Here is a 23,247-nt window from a genome sequence, read left to right on the forward strand (position 1 = left end):
CATAGCCATGGCCGCTGGCCTACACCATAGCCACAGCAATGCCAGTCTGAGTCGTGTCTGCGACCTACACCACAGCTCAGGGCAATGCCGGATCCTCAACCCACTGAGCGAGGCCAGGGATTGAACCCGCAACCTCATGGTTCCTAGTCAGATTCGTTTCTGCTGCGTCACAACAGGAACTCCACTAGTCAGGTTCTTTATCTGCTGAGCCGCAATAGGAACTCCCTTATTTTCCTTTTATTTTTTTAAATTAATTATTTATTTATTTATTTTGTCTTTTTGCTATTTTTCGGGCCACTCCCGCGGCATATGGAGGTTCCGAGGCTAGGGGTCTCATCGAAGCTGTAGCCGCCGGCCTATGCCAGAGCCACAGCAATGCGGGATCTGAGCTGTGTCTGCAACCTACACCACAGCTCACGGCAACGCCGGATCGTTAACCCACTGAGCAAGGGTAGGGATCGAACCCACAACCTCATGGTTCCTAGTCGGATTCATTAACCACTGCGCCACGACGGGAACTCCATTTTCCTTTTAAAACAAGTAAAATTATACCAAAATATTATCATGGAGCATGAGGAAATACTAAGATGTTGAGTCACTGAATGCAATGCTCTTATATTCACTGTCATACCATAAACATCCCTTGAATGTATATATTTAAGCCACAATGGAACACATTTAAGCCACCATTATGGTCAAGTATGGTTGTTACTTAATACATGACATTTCATTTCACAAAAATATCTTTTTTTTTTTTTAAATCAGAAAGTGTATCCCAAGTATTCACTGTACCATAGGCAACAAATTAGGCTGTTTTGCAAAATTAAGTTTTCACATAGTAAGTAGATCTATGACACTGAGAATGAAGAGTTAAACATGGGAGAGGAAGGAGGACTCTACACAATGTAGGGAGGAGTTTATCTTTATTCTGGAAGATGGAAAATTTGCAAGCACAAAGCAAGGAATATAAAAACCAGCAAACAAGGGAGCGAGGCAGCTGGGTAAGAATGGGTGGCTTCATAGATAAGTGGGCATTAAAATCTATAATTCTGAATTTAAACCTAATTTGAACAGTAATCAGAAAGTATTTATTGCCTTTCTGAATAAAAGACAAGGTAACGACTTAAAAGTGTAAGGTAGGCTCAAGTGGAACTCAAGCTGCAAAGTTGTTTAGAAACTACTGGAATGGTAAGGATAAAGATCTTAGAAATGGTTAAGAGAATGTACAGAATAAGCTGAATTATGGAGAAGAGTTAAAAATCACTCTTAAAGGAGTAGAAGATTAGCTTTTTTTTTTTTTTTTTTCCTAGAGCCACACATGAGGCATATGGAAGTTTCCAGGCTAGGGGTCTAATGAAATGTAGTATATAAACATAAAATATAAATGTAGTATTTCTATAAATATAGTACATTAACAAAGTCATTTTGGATCAAAAACTACTTTCAAAATTTATGTTAATATGAAAAAACTATATTTAAAAAGTGACAATATTTCAAATCAGTCAATGCAATCCAAAGTATCAGGGATAGGCAATAAACGTAAAGAGGAAAAAAGGCAAAAATGCTCTTTTTTCCATAGCCCCTAGATTAGCCAAGTGATTGCAGGAAGAATTCCGAATTTCCAAATACAGGTTTTTAATCTCCAGAACAATCTTGCTCACCACTGGAAGGAAAGAATGCTTTTTCCTCATTAGCTTTTTGTTCCATTAAAGGTGTTGTCATCCAAAAGTTGCCGATGTACTCTAAGCACTGGGAATCACTCTACACAGATTAACACTCAATATATAACAATCTGCAGGGATGAAGACTCTATACTTTATTTAAGAAATGTGCCTAGAGATCTATGCAGTATGGATCAATTACAAAGAAAAAAAGGAGGAAAAGCTGGTGACGATCACTGTGATGAAGCTGGGTCTTTAATGTAACTGCTGTAGTGAAAACATGATGCAGCTGACACACACACACACACACACACACACACACACACACACGCAGAGGAGAACGATCTGTTACCTGGATAGACGGGTATGTTCGGCTGCTGTCTGTGCTGTGCTCCCCTGGAATGCTGCCTGCTGATCGCCCTTCACATTTGTATCTAAAACGCATTCCCCTCTGTCTGGGTTGTTCCGTAATCTCTATATATGGGTTATACCCACCTAAAAATTTTAAAAGGGAGGAGGGTGAGATTATGATAGAATTAATAATGGATCTTTAACCATCTTGTTTTTTCCAAAAGAGTAGGCTAAAAATTTTCCCCTCTCAATATTAAATGACAAAGTTGAAATGTAATTATTCAAGACTGGGTGGATAATTTATTTGATTTTCTCTCTCATTCGAGTTCCCATACAGTGTAAACACAAGCCATTCAAATCATATTTACTGCTGAGCACTTTATCGTTTAATATCTCTAACTAATGCCAGTGTGAAGTTCTGCGATAACCACTTCAAATATCCACTTCTCACCTGAGACCAAGCAGAAGGGTTTTCCCCAGAATTTTCCCAGAAGGGTCAAGAAGACAGTCTTCAGAAGTGCAATATTATACTCCAAAAAAGACTTTGCCTGACTTTACATTAGATTTATCTTAACAGTGGACTAAAAGACTGTTCATTGAAAATGAAAATGTGGAGTTCCCATCGTGGCGCAGTGGAAACGAATCCGACTAGGAACCATGAGGGTGCGGGTTCGACCCCTGGCCTTGCTCAGTGGGTTAAGGATCTGGCGTTGCCGTGAGCTGTGGTGTAGGTCGCAGATGCAGCTCGGATCCCGAGTGGCTGTGGTTGTGGTGTAGGCGGGCAGCTACAGCCCTGATTAGACCCCTAGCCTGGGAACCTCCATATGCCGCAGGTGTGGCCCTAAAAAGCAAAACAAAACAAATGAACAAACAAACAAAAAAAAAAAAGAAAATGAAAATGTATTTACTTTCTTACAGAAGGAAATGTTATGTTTTTTATATCTCTATGTAAAGGACTTACACATAGTAAAACAAAACAAGTTCCAGAAGGAACTTTAGGCTCAAAAGAATTTTCAATCAGTCCCATCTAAAGAATAAGACACAACAGAGGAAAATAAAATAATTATTTACTTTCTATAACAAATACAATTCAAAATACGGCACCTTTAGAATGAACTAATGATACACACAACATGGATGAATCTCAAAATAAATATGCTAAATGAAAGAAGCCAGACCAAAAGAGCATATATTGGATGATTCCATTCACGTAAAACTCTAGAATATATAAACTAATCTGTAATGAAGAAAACAGATGACTGGTTGCCTAAGAATAGGGGTCTGGAGTGATGAGGAACTTTGGAGGATGGTGAACGTATTAGTTATCTTGATTGTGGTGATAAGTATGTCAAAAGTTATCAAATTGCATACTTTTTTTTTTTTTTTTCCTTTTTCGGCTACACCTGTGGCATATGGAAGTTCCCAGGCCAGGGATCGAATCTGAGCCACAGCTGTGACCTAAGTACACCATACCACAGCTGCAGCAATATTAGATCCTTAACCCACTGTGCTGGGATGGGGATTGATCCTGCACCATTACAGAGAAAATGCTGGATCTTTAACACGCTGCACCACAGCAGGAAATCCTCAAATTGCATACTTTAAACATATGCAATTTATTTTACATTACTTATATGTCAATAAAGCTGTCTAAAACATATGCACCTTTATCTCCCTTACTATCTAAATCATGGAAATTCCAGTTCAATAAAGACACTCAAGTGTGCTTACAAGTGGGGTACCTAGCAACGTGTCTTTATTTCAGGGCTGTAAAGATGTCTTCCACTAAAACCAAACAAAAAACCCTTCCTTGATCAATTTAGTGATTTCTAAATTCCCACAATTAGATATGCACTTCTTTGACAAAAGGTTTATCCTTTGTTAGGATGCAAGCAAATCTTCAGAAAGGGTAACACAGTGGGTCTTATCAGTGTAGTAAAAGGAATAGGCCTTTTGAGTCCTACCCAGCCACATCTTAACATTGAAGACCCAGGAAGTATTATAGCTCTTAAGATTCCCACACTGTAAAATGGGGATAATAATACAATAGCACCTACCACACAAGGTTGTTGCAAAGATTGAAGATAACAAGTATTAAGTTCTTACCAGCTGCCAGGAATACAATGACTAGTCAATAAATGGTCTACTATTATTTCAGATGCTTTCTTGAAAACAACGATTTATAGTAATGCTATGATTGTATAACAACAGTTATTTTCATGGATTTTATAGAACAATGAAGCAAATAACACAATTATTAGACTACATAGAAGGAATAAAATGTTGTTTATGCTAACAAAATTCTGCATAAAATCACAGGAAGAGCAAAACAGTTAGGAATGCCTACCTACGTCAAAAGGAAAAGAAAAAGTTACTGAAGCAAAAGGGTGGGGAGAAAGGAGGGAAAAAGGAGAAAAACAGACATTCTAGGGCAAGGGAAGAGTGCATCCAAAGGTGTCCTGGCACAGGAGAAGAGAGCTGAAGAATCACAACACAGCCCCGGGGGGCTGTAAGGAAAGTGTGCAGTATACTTCTACCTTTCAAAAGAAAGTCACAAGTCAGAGAGTCTATTTGGGGATTTGGAGTTCATTTCTATGGCTGACAGGGAATCAATGGTGGGTTTTATGCAGGCAAGTCACATGATCGGCTTGACAGCTTAGAGTAAGAATTCTGGTGGCAGTGGACAGATTAAAAATAAAAGAGAAAAAAGCAAGACGAACGGTTTAGAGGCTGTTACAGTAACAAGGATTAGGGTATGTCTGAAATTTGGTAATGATAACAGGAATGAAGGATTACTTAAAAGATAAAACTGACAGTCCTCGGTGACTGAATATTAGGGTTAAGCGAAAGTAAAGAATCATGGATAGTTCCATACTTTCTACTTTGGGTTAATAAGTATTATTGGTATCTTTAATTTTATTCTGTTTGGTTTAAACTCCTTGTGCTTGAATTTATTATCTATTTATCTGTGCATTCGAAAGACAAAAATGCAAGGGAAAAACTGACTTTACCCTAATCAAGTTCACAATGCTTATTTCAATTTTATTGAAAAATATAAGGCATGCAGATGAGTATCTCAATTTCACATCCTTATATATCCTTGTATATTTCAAATAATCAAATTCACTTTCAAATATTTCACATCCTTATATATCCTTGCAGGAATATTTAAAAGAAAGTACACAGGCCAGTGGATACAGCTCCAATTTGACCCCTAGCCTAGAACCTCTATATGCTGTGGGTACGGCCCTAAAGAGATTGAAAAAAGAAAAAAAGAAAGTACGTTTTTCCTCTCCATATGAAGTTCAAAATACTCAACAGTATTTTTTTAAGTAATATCTTAAATCACTTACGTGGTTGAACTAAAGGTCAAATGAATCCCTGCCCACTGCTTCTTTAAAGGTGTCTTAGTGGGAAGTTGATATAGAATGACATCACTAATGGTAAGTGGCTAACTTTGGGGGGGAGGAGTGTGAATAAAAAAATGCTAGGCTCATAGTGAGCATTCAAATACTCATTAATTATACAACACTTCCTTAAATTAGGAAGCGAGTTTATGAAAAAAGTGTGTAGACAGGAGCACAGAAAAGCAGCTGTTGAAAGACTAGATAAAACATTTTTAAAAGATTTTTAAATTCTAAAAATGACAAATATTATCATATAACATCAAGGCTTTTAAACACCCTTGAACTCTATTCATCCTATTGTAGAAGCTCTTTATTGGTAAAAAGTCTAATCACCAAGTAACAGGGGTTACTGTAATATTCTCCATTCCCCCAGCTGGAAATAATCTCTTCCTCCTCTAAACTACTGCAGTGTTTTGTTTATGGCAATTATTCTAAATAACTATAAGTTAGAGAAGACTCACTGTTTTATTTCTTAAAAAAAAAAAAAAAACCTGCTTGTTTTATTTCTTCAAACTACTGAAGGCAGGAATTGTGACTTAATCAACAGTGCCTTGCACAGATATTTAATCTGTGGAACGAATGACTGAAAATCTAAAGATCTTTTTCTTCATGTAAATATTAAACACTAAAGGACTAGATTAATAATTATTTGGATTTCTCCTAATTGGTTCTACTACGGAAAAAAACAGTGTTTTGAGGGCACTAAAATCGCTACACCTTCATACTTCTCATATCCAGTCATATTCTAATTTCTTTATCTGTATTTGTGATTTACAAAAACACTTCCTCACTATAAATCATTTATATCTTGCATCTGTAGAGTGTACCAGTCACTTCCTTCCTCAGTACTGTATTCTGAAGTGCCATCCTTCCTGAAGATCAAAGGTTGTGAAATGCTATCATCTATGGGGTGGAAGAAGGTGAAATACAAATCAGGGAACTGTAGAGAAAATGACTACTCTTAGCTAAGACGATTTCCAATCACTACAGTTTTGAAAAATCATAAAAATGTCTTCAAAATCGGTTCCAAACGAGTTGATTACTGTACTTTTCTTCAACCAGTATTATGCAAAGCCGGGATTGATCCCTAAAATTTTAACAGTACTATAAAATGCTAATAAGGATCACAGTAATATTTGAAGTACAGCCAAAATGCCTGCAAGATATGTTTATGATTTTATTTGCACTCAGGCAAGAAAGAGTGCTGAGTTTTTAAGATTTAGAAAAGTACACTGAAAAAATGAGTGCATTGAAGCAAAAGTTAAAAATGGATTATCAACTGTCATCCATAGACACATTATTAACTAAAACCTTACAGCTAGGACCTGGAAGCAGCATCAATTGCACAATGAAAAAATATTAATTATAGTAATTACAACACTGTTTTAAAGCACTTTAATAAACATTTCTCATTTGATCTAAACTTTAATCTTCATAAAAAGAGGACAAGAATTATTATCCCATTTTACAGTTGATAAAACGAAAGTTCAAAATTATATGGAGTTTTAAGAAAAAGAAATTATAAATGACATTAGCAAATACAACAGTTGGGATCCCATGGGGTCGGATTCAAAGAACAACAAGCATAAAAGCAGCTGGGGATAAAGTCATAACAACTGATACGGCAAATAAGCTAAAATAAATGCAACTTAGCTTAAGATAAGGCATCTTGGCAGAAGCAAGTGAGTATTTAGAGTCAATGAAATTCCTGGAACAAAGTTCATACTGAGGGTGTATATCAGAATCACCTAGGTGTTTTTTCAAAATCATACATGCCCTGATCCCACCTGAGATCTGAATAGAAATATAAATCCATCTAAAGCCCAGATGTGTTACTGAAAAACAAACAAAAAAACAAACCTTCCAAGCACTTCTAACACACCCCTGATTAAGAACTACTGCCTTAAAACATAAAGAAATGGAAATAACAGTGTTCATGTCTCAAGAATCAATCCAAAAATTAATGTACAAGGATGGGCCAGGTGATAGATAAACTAGGCAGAGGAATTCTGACTACTTGTAACTCTTTCCCACTCTAAAAAGCTTAGCTAAATGCAAGCAAGAGAGAAAAGCATTATTATTGAGATAGCCTTCAACCATGCTGATTTCTTCAAAATAAATCTTTTACAAAATCAGTATTTTAGCTACTGTCAGTAACATTTCTTAGAAGACAGCATGTCAATGTGTCAACTCAGTAACTACCTGGAGACCGCATCTGCTTCACTGTAGTATTAGATAACAGACTGCCTGAGACCCAAAGGAGCAAACGGGACTAACAATATATGCTTTTCAAATATCACCTCTCACTCACTTTGGACAAAAAGAATATGAGATCTATTCTTCTTTCCTCAAACCAAGGAATCCACATGAATTATGTTGATGACCTTCTTTTCCTTATGACACAGGTGAGTTTTTCCATTTCTTCTCAATAATGATAAAAATTCAGCTACCATTTCCCACATGAACGGAATTGAATCCAATTAACAAAGGGGTAAAGAAAACTCAAGACTGTTCCCATAAGGACAGAAAAAGACTAATACAGATGGTGTAAAAGAAATCAAATGAAGCATAAATTACATCAATCCAATTAGCAAAAGGACACATGGTTTATTACCAAGCAATTTTTATTTTACTTTTTTCTTCACAATGCTTACCATCATTTAAGTGGACGAAGGAGACTGCCTCCAAATATCACTGTGAAATTCTACTCCCCTAGTTTAAATATACACAAAACCATTTCAAATTGTTTAAAAGTTAACAGGTATTCTTATACCTTTTTGAAAGATCTATTTTCTATCTAGCATCTGGTCTTGTCTTTTTATAGGTTTTAAGGTTTCATAAAATTCTAGAATCATCAGGATACTTAAACAACATTAAGTGCCAAGGGTTTCTAATAGCTCCTGTTTCCTAGATGTCTGAGTTTCAAAACAGCTCCAGTAGAGAAGAAAATTAACATTAATGGGCATGCATTACCTCATTTGCTCCTAACAAGATTCTGAAGTAGTTATACCCATTTTTAAATCACAGAGTGATAGAACTGGAAAAACAAAAAAACAAAAACAACCCAATCCAGGTCCATCATGAACTAAAGTCCAGGTTTACTCCAATACATCAGGCTGACTCTCTCAACTGAGTCTTAAGAATCCAAGTAAGGGAATATGCAGATGAGTATTTAATTGATGTATGTACCATAAGATAAATAAAGGATGTAAGAAATTTCAACGAAGAGATTCTACTGCCTTTGGTGTATAGGGTAGGGGAATATAAATCTTGAATATGGGTGAAAAAAGCAGAGAAAACTGTGAAAAAAGTAGAGAAACTATAGTAAAAATAGATGGCAGATCCAAATCATCTGTTTTAATACTACCAGATTTAAAAATCAAATATACAGGATGCCCATTTAAATACAAATTAAATAATTTTTTTTGTGTAAGTATGTCCCATGAAATTATTTGGGTCATATGCCTACAAACACAATCATCTGTAGAAAACACAGATGAAAGAAAGATGGGACAAAAGGAAATTCTGAGTCCCTCAAATTATATTTGAGAAAGATACTACACAAACCTCAGATGTTCCCAATTATGACTCATCATCTGATTCCTCCCTAGTCATTTCACTCACTCATTCCCTTCACTGGCTATCATATATCACTTTAATTCTTTTATACCATGGTTATCTCTACATTTTCATGTGTTGCACTTCTGAAGGAGCCTTCATGTTTATTTTGTCTAGTTTTTTACTTAAAATAAAAATCATTTGCTTTACCTACCAATTCCTGCTTCCAATTCTATCATTAAAGATTAAGTTGAAACATATAGTGATTTTTCCCCCCTTACTCAAGAGAAAACATTCTCTTAAAATTTACACTGCAAAGTTGGTTAAGTGGTGGGTTTATAATTTCTTCATGTACTTCCTATTATGCGGCATCACAGAACCATACTAAAGAAAACTAAATCTAAAATAGATAAGCAACAAGAATGTACTGCATAGCACAGGGAATTACAACCAAAATCTTGTAATAACCTATAATGGAATATAATCTGCAAAAACCAGAATCACTATGCAATTCGTGTGAAACTAACACAATATGGTAAATCAGCTATACTTCAACAAAAAAATGTTTTTAATACTAAATAAAAGTAAATTCTCTCTACCTTAAAACATGTTTTACTAAAGATAGTACTATTTATTAGTAAACAGAGCTGTGCACACACAAGAACACTTGCACTTTCTACTGGAACAATGAGAAGGTTTAAATTCAGAGCAAATAATGGCTAATTTTATTTACATTCAAAAGAACAGAATCATAAATATACAAAAGTAATGACTGTCTATCCATACCTTGGATGTGACTGGGAACATTTTTCTTATAGCCTATCCTAAATTAATTGTGTCAGAAGACTGGAATAAGCAATAAAGACAGCTTAACAGAACCTGAACTATGAACTCCTAAATAATCTGATAATTTAGTTGAACAAAATTTAGAATGAAACATTCAAAGTCCCAGTTATTTATGGTACTTTTATAATTTTGCTTATGAGATTATGATCTGCTACTTTCACGTTAGAGATCACACATTCAACTACACACACCTATTTACATATGACATCCGGTGAGAAATGAAGAAATGGCCTTAAATGCTTGGTAATCAATAAAAATACTTTTTGAGGTTTTATACTACTTTAATACACACTCTCAACTAGACAAGGATGAACTAAGCAAAAGGTTTTCTTGGTCCTCTTTTAGTTAAATTACTGTTAAAAACAGGGATGGTTGTTTATAACCTTTTTCTGTAAGGTCTTTACAAGTCATTAAGGAAAGTACACTCAGACTCCTTTAAAAAATTTTTTGTTTTGCGGTTTTCAAATAATTGAATTACAATTTCAATAACTTCTTACGTTGTGAATAGTGCATTTTGATGCAAGCCCAGTAAAGAAAGAAAAAGATAATTACCCTACAGCTCTCCTTTTCTTTTAATTTCTTCCCCTTCGACTTAGAGAATCAGTACACACAACAGGACAAAACAGTGTCATGAAACAAGTTTAAACGGTATCACATTTTTGAATGATGTAGGTTTTACAATACTCTATGTGAGTGGCTAATTCTTTTCTTTCTTTTGAAATAATTATTACATTCATGCCATATATCATAAAGTTTGGTTAAACTGCCGGAAGCCTGGGGTGTTTTTTGTTTGTTTGTTTTATACCTATAACGCTGGCCATTCTTTAACTTTCATACAAAATCTTTCTGATGATAAATTAACCAAATATTTTCTGTCATCTTTGCACTTTAAATCTAACATGCTTTGAATTTATGAATTTACAAGATTATCTGGAAGTCTGGGGTCACTGAAGTAGATGAAGAGAAAGTTGAAATATTTTAAACTACATTTGTATTCTCACATGAAAACCACAGACAAACTGAAATCAAATGTCATGTGAACCACCCCAATTTCCTTTTCAGCCTACAGCAGCAGCTATGGGTTTGTTCTGCTCAACCCTTTAAAAAAAAGTCCTTTATGCTCTCTACTTCCTCTTCTCTTCTAGTCATCAGCCCTCCGAGGGTCACTGAACCAGGCAGTTGGGAGGATGTGGGTCAAGCATAAACAAGTCTCCCTCTTCAGCCTCCCGGCACCGTGTTAACGCACTTTTAGGCTTCTGAGACTTTGCTCTCGCTGCTCCCTCTGGCGGGAAAGCGCCCCCCGGCCCCCCACCCCGAACCTTGCCCAGACTCCAATAAAAGTCCCACTCGAATTCAGTCTACTTGATTTGCTTGCCTCAGGTTACAAGCCGACCTAAACCATGGCGGGATCTGAGGGGCCCTCCCTCATCCTTGAAGCAGTTTCTTGGTAAACTCGGTTCCCCAAAGAAAGAGATTCACATTAAGTATTAACTATAAATAAATATTTGCTAGTTTATAAGTGATAGAAAGTTCTTTTCATGCTTCATCATATTTTAAAGCACGGAGATGATAAAACAAAACAAAATAAAAAACCGTCTTTCCCCCTTCTTTCCAAAAAGGAAAACAAAACTCGACTTCTGTTTTACAAGTTAGTAGGCACTTCACAGTAAAAATGATCCACTTGGTTGAAGCAACTTTTCCACCTACTACCTATTAAAATACCACTGGTAATTTTTAAAGCCTCACCGCATTTTGCCCAGCTGTCAGCAACAACAGCAATCACCTCTCAGCAACTGATGAGATTAAACTAAAAAGAGCTCTCCTGAGGTCGGAAGGATCCTCCTTCCTGTTCTAAAACGTAAAACCTCCAATTCAATAATAAATCAATTTTTAAATATGAGGATTTCGTCTTCCTTCATTCAGATTCTTCTAACTTCCCTAATCCAAGACCCAAGTCTTTGGGAAGTTCTAAGGTTCCGACGACTACAACGGCATCAAATTACAGAGCTTGACTTTGATTTCACACACAAACCCCGAACTCTGTCACTTTTTCAAAAGCTTGACAGTTTGCCAGCGTCGAGTTTAAAGACACAAAGAGCCACAACCAAAACTGACCCCCCGAAACTCTGAGCAGCAAGACCCTCGGACCCGCTCCTGCCCTCCCGCTGTTAGAGGTAGCCCGCGCGGGAACACACTCACCCGAGGCCATGGCTCTGCTCACCGCGCCGCCCTGCTCCGAGCGTCCGAACCGGAGGCCGCCGCAGTCAGTCAGTCCGGCGGCCGAGGGACCTCTGCCAGCGGGATCCCCAATCCCCTTGACCACCCCCGGGACCTCCTCCTCCTTCCCGCCCTCCTCTGGGTTTGCGGCTCACACCTTCCCACCCGCTTAATTCTCGCGCTCGGGTCACCCGGCGTCGCCAGTCCAGGCTGCGGGAGCCAGGGGCAGGGGGCGGAGCGCAGCAGCAGCAGCAGCAGCGGCAGCCCAGCTCTGGCCGGCCCGAGAGGCAGGCTGCCCGGCGGGAGGGGAATTTCCCCTAGCTGACGTAGGCCCCCTACACCGCCGCCTTCCCCCGGGAGGGGGCGGGACGCCTTGAGACTCGCGCGCGTGCGTCGGCGCTGGGCTGCCCCGTGCCCCGCCCCCTCCCCGGAGCCCCCAAGGGCTTGGGATCCAGTTTGGGAAGCGGGAACGGGGGACCTTCGGGAGCGCAGGGAACGCTGGGACCCGGGAGGTGACTTCCCCCAGCGTGCGAAAGCTGTTGGCTCCTGAGAAATCCCCCTCCTCCAGGATGTTCTTGGGCGCTTGGCTTAAAGTTCAGGAGCAGGTGGGAGGGTGCGGTGACGTCAGGAGGGCCGACCGCCGGCAAGCACTTAGGGGTGGGCCGGGCGCGAAGTGGGGCCGGCCCTCCCGGGCTTGGGGGGGTTTTCGATGGGTGGTTCCCCTTCTTGCACACGCAAATCTCCGCCCCCGCGCGGGCTGGCGGCACAGCGCCGATGTACCCGAGCGCCCTCGAAGGGAAGTGCGGAAGCCGCGGTAGCCGGTGCGCGGTCGTAATTCATATATTTGCATACGGAGACCCCCGATCTTCTTCCTTTGCCTGTCTAAATTGCGAGGGCTCTGTTAACGTACTTTACAAACTAAAACTTTTTAAGCTCTTAGGGTCCGCAATGTGAGTTCGTTGCCTGATGTTCATTGTGCTCAAGATTAATGTGGACACTGCCTTGGGACTGGACAGAAATAGCCCGAGGAAAGAGGGAATGTAACGTTTAGTATACTAAAGGAATCTAAGTTTACTTTGTTTCCTTACTGTGTAAAGGACCTAAGTGTCAGTTTAGTTGCCTCGTTTGTAATGTATTATTATCCTAATTTGATAGGTGAGGCAATCAGGGTTCAGAGACGTAACTTGTCCTTATTTTAGAATGCTAGTAAAAAGAAAAGCACAATTTAAATTCAGGGTTGTCTGACTCCAAAGCTCCAGGCTCTTTCCACTATCCTTTGCTGCCTAAAATAAATATGGAGGAGTAATGGAAAATAGTCTGCCATACAGGTGCCAAAACTGGGGGATCCGGTTGGGGAAATAATTAAAATCTCCTGCCACTCCCAAAATATCCTCTTCACGAAATAAAGTAGAAAAGAATGAAAGTTTTATTATTGAATAAACATTAAACCATACTGTGATGCGTTAAGACGATTGCAAAGACAAAAAAGAAATCTCACTTTATATAATCAGACAGGTACAATCAATTACAAACTTGTCTTTATCCCAAGGAAAAATAATAGGAAGTTACATCTTGGAGCTAAAAGCCAGGGTTTAAACTTCTACAGAAACAGGGAGATGGGGCAACATCCTCCTTGATGTTCACATTTCCAAGAGATAGCTCCAAGGCCCCAAGAAAGATCTTAAAGGGGCACAAAGCTATAAGAGGCTTGTTTAGCTTGCTTGCTTGCTTTTTTAGGGTCCCACTCACAGCATGTGGAAGTTTCCAGGCTAGGGGTCAAATTGGAGCTGCAGCTGCCAGCCTACTCCGCAGCTGCTCAAGGTACCAGATCCTTAACCCACTGAGGGAGGCCAGGGATCAAACCTGAGTCTCATGGATACTAGTCTGATTCATTATCGCTGAGCCACAAAGGGACAAAGGGAACTCCTTGTTTAGCTTTTCGAAAGTTGTACACACATCTTAGAGAGAAAGGCTGTAGCCAATTAAAAAAAGAGAAATCATTTACAGTTTCTGCTTTGCTAAATGAGAAAGTAGGGGTAATGTTCTCTGTTCTTTTTGGCACCAGGCACATTTTTTAGTTTATTTTTTTCAGGTTTTTTTTACCCATACAGTTTCAAATGTCAAAGCTATATGAATGAACTGAACACAAATGCTTAAAAATCCATTATGAGGATGAGAAACAAATAGGAATGGACAATATTTTGCATATATTTGTTTATATTTCACCTCCAGAAACTGATTTGGTTTAGGTGCTTCTTAACTTAATAGAAGATAATAAAATTTGCTTACAAAGAGTTCTGAGCCAAACAATCTGTTCTAGTTGAAGGACCCCACACTAGTCCTAAAACTACCCCAATCTATGAAGTCACAAGCTGGATCTTATGAGATTTAGTAACACTACAGAATTTTGAATTAGTTTGATTTTTTCAAAGTCTATCACTTATTTAAACCTCCTTACTAATAGGATGACATATTTGTATTTATCTCAAGGGCTATTTTTATTTGTCACACAAATAGGCTATGGATTTATATTATCTCACCTTTTTTAAAGCTTTTAAAAACTACCTTTACTATTTTTAAAACTAGCTGAACCCTTTTTTCAAAGATCTGGTCCACATCTGAAAAGTGAATATATTTTACTTGTGCAGGATAAACTTACTAGGAAAAAAGGAAGAATGCAAGACAAGATGATGGATGGACTAAAAACAACAACAAATGTGAGTAGTGGTTTTTATTTTTTTTAGGACTTATGCTGCAAAAAAAAGTTTATTATTGTAAAGATGACTGGCAGCTAGTTGTTAGGGATTATACTGAGTAGCACATGGTATTCTTCCTCAAGGGTTTGCAGTTCATTCAGTCCAACAAATAGCTACTCTGTTGCAGGTGCTCTTTAGATTGCAGCACAGACAGTAACAAGACAGTCAACTATTGCTCAAAAAACAAACAAACAAACAAAAATCTCTGCCTTAATGCAGATCTTTCTTACAGGAAAGACATCAAGGGTGTTAGCAAATAAGATCATTTACTCTTGTTGGCGTTCCCGTCATGGCTCAGAGGTTAACAACTAGCATCCCAACTAGCATCCATGAGATTCAAACCTTGGGCTTGCTCAATGGGTTAAGGATCTGGTGTTGCCATGAGGTGTGGTGTAGGTCGCAGAAGTGGATCAGATCCCGAGTTGTGGCTGTGGGTGGTGTAGGCTGGCAGCTACAGTTCCGATTCTGAGAACTTCCATATGCCAAGGGTGTGGCCCTAAAAAGACCAAAAAAAAAATCATTTACTCTTATTAAAATATTTTGTTTCTTTATTGCTGTAAAAAAAAAAAAAGGATAATGAGATAGAATGGGGCTGAGGGAGAGGGGTGCTCTGAAGAGGAGTCCTGAGAGGTAAGAGACATCCAGAGAATGATTTGGGGAGAGAACATTCCACTTGGAGGAACACCAAGCACCATGTCCTTGAGATGGAAAGATCTTATTTGAGGGATGGAAAGGCCAGTAGGACTATATCAAACTGAATGAGGTTGAAGAGATAAGCAGAGGCCAGATCACGTAGAGCTTTGTCGTCATGGTGAGGGGGATGGATTTTATTCCAGTTGCACACTGGAAGCTATGGGAGAGTCTTAAGCATGTCTTAAGATTTATAATTACATTCCAGATTTTTTTTTTTTCTAACTGATGTGTTAAACTGTTAGGGGCACTCTCCACTAAGGAGGGGCAAGAGTGAGGGCAGAGCAGCGAGAGGCTGTGGCAGTCACCTAAGGGAGAAGCAAATGTGGCTTGAACCAGTGTTTTAACAGAGAAGATGGTGAGAAAAGGTCATGCTCTATAAAATTTGGGTGACAGAGCTAGCTGATGGATTGGAAGCAGGTGGGAGGGGGAAAAAAGGAATCTGGGATAACTCACAGTTTTGGTCCCAGCAACCAGGTGAAAAAGAAGGCTGGTGAGAGAAAGGTCTGAGACGGAAAACCAGGAGTTGTTTTTTATATATATTAAGTTACAGATGCCTGTTAGACATCTGAGTAGGTAGGGTAAATATACAGAACTAAGCTAAGGGGAGAGGTCAAAGGTAGAAATAAAGATGCGTCATACAGCATTTCATTAAAAAAAAAATACAGATAGAGAGAAAAAAAAAAAAAAAAAAGAGCCCTAGAAAGCTCGTAGAAAAGTATCTGTCAGTGAAACAGGAGGAAAACCAAGAGACTGTGGTGTACCAGAGAGTGTTTCAAAAAAGACTGGAAGTTGTCAGCTGTGTTAAGTGATGCTGAGAGACTGCAAAAGATGAGAAAGAAATGACCTTGCCTATGGCAAGATGAAGGTCATTAATGACCTTGATAAAAGCCTTGCCAGTGGAATAATGGGAACAAAAGCTGAACTGGAGGATGTTGAGAAGACAACGATAAAAACGAGTATGGACAATTCTTTGAAGACTTAAAGGAAACAGTTAATGGGTAAATAGCTGGAGTAGGATGTGGAGTTTTTTAGGCTAAGGGCTGTCCCTGCAACCTCATTCTCAACAGGTTAACTCAGTTAAAGTTTATTTATCACTTAAGTCACAGTCCAGTATGAGTTATCTTTCTTCCAAAAGTAATCCAGGGACCTAGAAGCCTTCTATCTTATAGCACCAACATGTGACCTTCAAAGTCACCTTGGAAAAGGAAAGAGAGTAGAAGATCATAAATGGGAGATTTTTATGCACCAGACTTGAAAGTAGAATACATTTCTTCTGCTTACAATCTATTTTTCATGTGGCCTCCACAAGGGGGCTGAGAAATATAATTTGAGAAATGTAGTTTAGTTACATGCCCTGGAAGTAGAGAAGAAATTGGGTATGAGTAAGCACTAGCAGTCTCTGGTACTGAAGTTTTGTTTTGTTTATAGAGGGTGAGATTAAGGTATGTTTTTCAAAGATGAGACTGACACCCTAATGAAGGAGAAATTGGTGATGATAGAGAGGAAGGGAGTAATGAGTAAAGGAGAAAGGATGAAATCTAGAGCAATGTTTATAGGGTTGGCCATAGATTGGAATGGGGACATTTCCTCTGTGGTAACAAGAAGGAAGGCAGAACCTGGTAGACCTGATAGTATAGAGATGAGGTAGTCAGTCAAATTGCCTTTTTTTTTTTTTTTAAGTGAAATATGACGTATGAGGTACTGTTCAGCTGAGAGTGGAAGGCAATGAGAAAGAGTAGCTGAAGATGTTGTCTGTGAAACTGGAACTTTAGAAGATGTGTCTGGCTATACTGAATGACCATTTGAAATTTGTGGTCATAAATATGTCAGGCCATATATGGTTTTTAGCCCATTGATATCCCCTAAACATAGTGGTTTTTAATCCAGGGGTTATCAGTAGTTTTATTTATGAAAAAGAAGACAAAGAATTAGGAAAAATTAGGTCTGAATGGGAATAAGAGGAAGGGATGCCAGATACCTTTCAGCTCACCCATGGGTGATAGCCCCCACTCGCATGATTTTACCTGTGGTCTCAGGACCATTTATCCAGCCCGGATCTATCCTTGGGCTTCAGACCTATATATCTAGTTGTTTGCTAGACACGTCTACTGGGAGACCCTTAGAGATCCCAAACTCAACCAACACACCATCTTCTCTTCCAAGTTTACTCTTACCTCATATTCCTTGTACCACCATCTACCCAGACACAAGTTGGGAGCTATCTTTGACTCTCTCTCTAACCATCCTGCACCTAACCCACACCATCCAGACATCAAGTCCTGCTGATTTTCCAACCCAATGTGAATCCATTTCTTTTCCATCTTAACTGCCATTGTCCTTGTTCGAATCTTCATCACATCTCACCTGAACTTCTGGAATGGACTTCTAACTATTACGCCTGTCTATACTTTTGTCCCCTTTGAAAGCCATTCAAACCTATTCAAACCCCATTGCTGCCTGAGTCCTTTTTTTTCCTTTTCTTTCTTTCTTTCTTTCTTTCTTTCTTTCTTTCTTTCTTTCTTTCTTTCTTTCTTTCTTTCTTTCTTTCTTTCTTTCGGGCTCCACTTGCAGCATATGAAGTTCCTAGGCTAGGGGGTCGAATTGGAGCTGCAGCTACTGGCCACAGCCACAGCCACAACAACATAGGATCCATGCCATGTCTGTGACTTACACCACAGCTCACGGCAATGCCAGATCCTTAACTCACTAAGTGGGGCCAGGGATCTAACCCACATCCTCATGGATACTGGTCAGATTCATTACTGCTGCACCACAACGGGAATTCCATTCACTTCTGTGATTTAAAGCCCTCCATTTGTCTTAGATACAAACTCTTAGACATGGCTGACAAATTCCTCCATAATCTGGCCTCTGACCCTTTCCTCATCCTTATCTTCTGTACTCCGTGCCTTGCACTTTACACTTCCTTAACCTGCTTTGTAGCTTCTCATATTCCATAATCCATGCTGTTTCTTGTCATCCTGCCCTTGTTCATGCTTTTCCCTTTGTCTGAAATGCTTCTGCCCACAGACATGCCATGTTCATGGATTGACTCAATGTTGTTTAAATGTCAGTTCTCCCCAAGTTAATCTGTAGATTTAATGGATTCTAATTGAAACCCCAGCATATTTTTTTGTGGGAATCGACAAGGTGATTTTTAAATGTATGTAGAAATACCAAAGTCCTAGAATAGCCAAGCCAACATTGAAGAATAAAGCTGGAGAATAGACATTACTATATATCTCAATTTATCATAAAACTACAGAAATTAAGAGTGTGATATTAGCACTTTTTTTTTTTTGGCTTTTTAGGGCCGCACATGCAGCATATGGAGGTTCCCAGGCTAGGGGTCAAATTGGAGCTACAGCTGCTGGCCTACACCACAGCCACAGCAATGAAAGATCCGAGCCATGTTTGTGACCTACACACAGCTCATGGCAACACCAGATCCTTAACCCACTGAGTGAGGCCAGAGATCAAACCCCCAACCTCATGGTTCCTAGTTGGATTTGCTTCTACTGTGCCACAACGGGAACTCCTGCTGTTAGCATAAATTTAGACAAATATAACAAAGCGCTGGATAAGAAAATACAGAAAGAGTCCCCTTTGTGGCTCAGTGGGTTAAGAACTCAACAGAGTATCAGTGAGGATGTAGGTTCCATCCCTGGCCTCTCTCGGGTTAAGTATCTGGCATTGCTGTGAACTGTGGCATAGGTCACAGATGCAATTTGGATCTGGCATTGCTATGGCTGTGTCATAGACCTCAACTGCAGTTCTGAAGCAGCCCCTAGCTTGGGAACTTCCATATGCTGTAGATGCAGCCCTTAAAAAAAAAAAAAAAAAAGCCAAATCCAGAAGCAGACCAATACATATACAGTCATGTGTTGCAACAGTCCTCACTGCAGTTTTGTTAACTGGTGCTGGTACAAATTTGTTGTCTATATGGAAAAAAATGAAATCTGACCTCAAACTTATACCATACCTAAAATATTATTTTAAATGGACCATAGACCTACATGTGAAAAGTAAAATAATAAAACTTCTAGAAGAAAGCATAAAGGAATACCTTTATAACCTTAGGATAGAGAAAGACTTGTTGAACATTACGCAAAAAGTACTAACTAGCAAAGAAAAGATAAATAAATCAGACTTAACTAAAAAAAAAAAATGCCTCTAAGATAATGAAAAGGCAAGCCACATACTGAAAATGCTTGCAATACATGCATCTGATAAAGAGCTCTGTGGTGTCCATGAAGGTACTCAGTTCAGAGTTCCCTTCTAGAGAGGCTCCACCTCAGCTTTCCAGCCAAGGACACACATTTCATTGGAAGCTCCTGGCCAGTTAGAGGCACAGTGGTGGTACAAAGGCTTGCTGTCTCTGGCCAGCACAGGACTTCCCTATGGGCAGCCTTGCTGTCAGAGCTCCCCATGGGGCTTGCTGAGACTTTCTCAGAGATGTACCCCAATATAATTCTGTTCCCATCCACTTCTTCTTCCTTCCACCTTTCTTTTCAGTGTCATACTGCACCTGATCTCTCCCTATCTAGTCCTTCTTTCTCTCCTCTTTGTCTTTCATGGGTGTTACCACCTCTCCCTCGCCCGCCCCAGTAAATCTCTTGCATTGCTCTTTTCATGTTGGCATCTGCTTCCCAGAGCATATGCTCATATCCATTTTACAAATCAATTAGGAAAAAAAGAGCCCCATTTTTTCAAGTTGGGCAAAAAACTCAAACAGGCACTTTATGAAGGGGAATCGCCAGTTGACATATAAGTGTATAAAAAACATCACTAGTCATCAGGGAAATGTGTATAAAAAACACCATGAAATATTGCTATACTTCATCAGAATAACTAAAAAGGACAATATCAGGTGTGTGAGGATATGGAACAAATGGAATTCTCTTAAATTTTTTTGTGGGGATGTAAATTGGTACAACAATCTTGGAAAACTGCCAGTATTTACTAAACTTAAAATATAAATACCCAATGATCTAGCAGTACTATTCTTGGGTATATTCCAAACAGAAATAAGTGCTTGTATCTACTAAAAGACAGACAGGAATATTTAAGGCCCCTTTATTTGTATTACCCAACAATAGGAAAACAAATACTCATCATCAGAATGAGTAAATAAAAGGCAGCATATTCATAACATCGGTCTCTCCCTAATTATGAAAAAGAACATACTATTGCCATACAACAATATGAGTGAGTCTTACAAACACAACTGAAAAAAATCATAGAGTAGGTACAAATCCATCTATGTCATGTTCAAAAACAGATAACACTAATTATTGTGTTGGAAGGCAACACATTGGATACCTTTAAGGGTGGAAATTGAGAAGAAGTGGCCCTGAGGGACCCTTTTAGCTTGCTCGAAATGTTCCATATCTCGATCTGGGTGGTGAATGACAGGCTCTCTCCTTGACCAAACTCTCCTCGGGTTCCTCCGTGCCCTCTTCTCAACTCAGCCTCACCCTTGGCCTGTAACACTGAAGACTCTCGGCACAGGTGACTTTGCCAACCCTCTCCTGCTAACAGACTTGAATAAATGCAAGCCACGTTTCTAATAGCTTAAGGTCACATCCCTAGGATAACAGCCTTGGCCCCCTTAGGTCTTCCTTGAGAAAACTCAAGGTCACCAAAAGAATTACTCTTTATTCCAGCCAGCACCCAAAGACAGGGCCCCTGTCTCCCGGTCTCTGTGAGAGGGTAGGAGCCAGTTAACAAATCTGGATGGCCTAAGTACGCTGGCCAGCTCCCCTTCCCCCTTTTGTAAATGTCCTCTTTTCTGACACTGCTCATTCCCCTTCTTATCCCCTCCTTCTCCATTGAAAGTGCCCAGTTGCTGCTGCACAAATGAAAGGTGAGGTCAGTTTACCCTGGGCTATCTTCCTTATTTCATTAGTTACTGAGTAGAATCTGACTTTATCACTCCAGTTAGTATCTGGCTTTGTTTATTTTTGACATGGGTTACACAGATTGACAAGTTAATTGAGCTATGTAAGAATATAAAGATTTGTGGAGTTCCCATCGTGGCTCAGTGGAAACGAATCTGACTAGTATCCATGAGGACGCAGGTTCATATCCCTGCCCTCGCTCAGTGGGTTAGGGATCCAGCATTGTGGTGAGCTGTGGTGTAGGTCACAGATGTGGCTCAGATCTGGCATTGCTATGGCTGTGGCTGTGGCTGTGGCGTAGACCAGCAGCTCTGATTCGACCCCTAACCAGGGAATCTTCATATGCTGTGCATGCAGCCCTAAGAAGAAAAAAAAATAAAAAGTAAAAATAAAAAAATAAAGATTTGTCCAGGGCCTAGCAGGACAAGTGCTCTCTGATGGCCTATCGGGTTAAGTGCTCACATGCTCTGGTTGCTGCTGTGTGAGGCAGGTTTGGTTCCTGGTCCAGGAATTTCCACATACTGGCAAAAAAGAAAAAAAATACAAAAAGAAAGAAAGAAAAAAGGAAAAACAAACAAACAAACAAAAAAAAAACCCAAGAGAGAACCTGAAATACACATTGCAACTCTCATTAAAAAAAAAGAAAGAAAGAAAAATAATTTGTCCACTTTATGTATACCTCAATTTTTTTTCAGTATTTGAAAAGATTTTTGTATCTTTTCCCTAGTGGGGCCATAAAACCACCACAGCCCTACCTTAAGGCCTTGCTCACCCCCTCACGCCTCTCCACATCTTAACACACAGTTCTTCTCTTGGTTCATTCCTCCTCATCCTTTAAGACTTGGCTCACAGGAAGCCTTTACAGATTCCCCTGGCCAGATAAGCTGTTTCTTTTCTGTAGTGTAATAACTAGTATATTACCTATCAGTCTGTTTACTATACTGAATTACAATTATGTGCTTATGGGCCTGGCTCTCTTACTAAAATATAAAATCTTTGAAAGCAGAGACTCTTATTCCAGGTGGCTGGCCCATAAAGGATGGTTTTGTTGAATGAATCATCATGTCTAGAGATCAGTAACTTTGTTTCTCAGGCCTGGTTGGGTTTTGAATGTCCTGTCAGTGTCTGGTCTTCAGTGTGTGGTATATCATACACCTTGCATTTCAATAGCTCTTCTGAGTCCACAATTTATTTTGTTCTAAAACATTGTTGTAATTATAATTATTCAGTTTGATGACATGTATCTTCTTTATTCTTTCAACAAGATTTAAGATGTCGAGGCATGCTGTTTAGCATCAAGTGGAATGATTCTCTGCCTCACCAGATCAATGTCCACTTCTTTTTTTTTTTTCTTTTTTTTCTTTTTAGGGCTGTACTTGCGGCATATGGAGGTTCCCAGGCTAGGGGTCAAATTGTAGCTGTAGCTGCCAGCCTACGCCACAGCCACAGCAACTTGGGATCTGAGCTGCATCTGTGAACTATGACCTGTGACCTCCCACAGCTCATGGCAGTGCTGGATCCTTAACTCACTGAGCGAGGCCAAAGACCGAACCGACATCCTCACGGATCCTAGTCAGGTTCATTAACTGCTGAGCCATGACAGGAACTCCTGTCCAGTGTTTTATAACAGATATTTATAACATCCCCTTTACTATCCTGAGGTGAAAGTCATATATATAATCTACTTTTTAAAAAAATTTGGCCATGTCCATGACTTGTAGAAGTTCCCAGGCCAGAAACTGCTGCTGCTATGGTGTGGGTTTGACGGGGTCAAACTAATGCCACAGCAGCGACTTGAGTCACTGCAGTGACAACACCAGATCCTTAACCTACTGTGCTCCCTAATGTACCTTATATG

General features: G+C 39.3%; 1 protein-coding gene across 2 annotated transcripts in view; it reads right to left on the minus strand.

Moving 5' to 3' along the window:
• REL (REL proto-oncogene, NF-kB subunit) overlaps positions 1-12,599 on the minus strand; it is a 50,372-nt gene extending 37,773 nt beyond the window's left edge. Inside the window, exons 1-2 of one of the 2 annotated variants that reach the window (XM_005662527.3) lie at positions 12,023-12,599; positions 2,014-2,156 (exon numbers count right to left, since the gene is read on the minus strand). In XM_005662527.3, coding sequence (XP_005662584.1) covers positions 2,014-2,156; positions 12,023-12,032 — 153 coding nt within the window. In that variant the 5' untranslated portion in view covers positions 12,033-12,599. The remainder of the gene's footprint in view (positions 1-2,013; positions 2,157-12,022) is intronic. The other variant, XM_013996137.2, reaches the window with a different exon arrangement.

The sequence above is a fragment of the Sus scrofa genome, chromosome 3 (assembly GCF_000003025.6).
Source record: "Sus scrofa isolate TJ Tabasco breed Duroc chromosome 3, Sscrofa11.1, whole genome shotgun sequence".
Lineage (NCBI taxonomy): Eukaryota > Metazoa > Chordata > Mammalia > Artiodactyla > Suidae > Sus > Sus scrofa.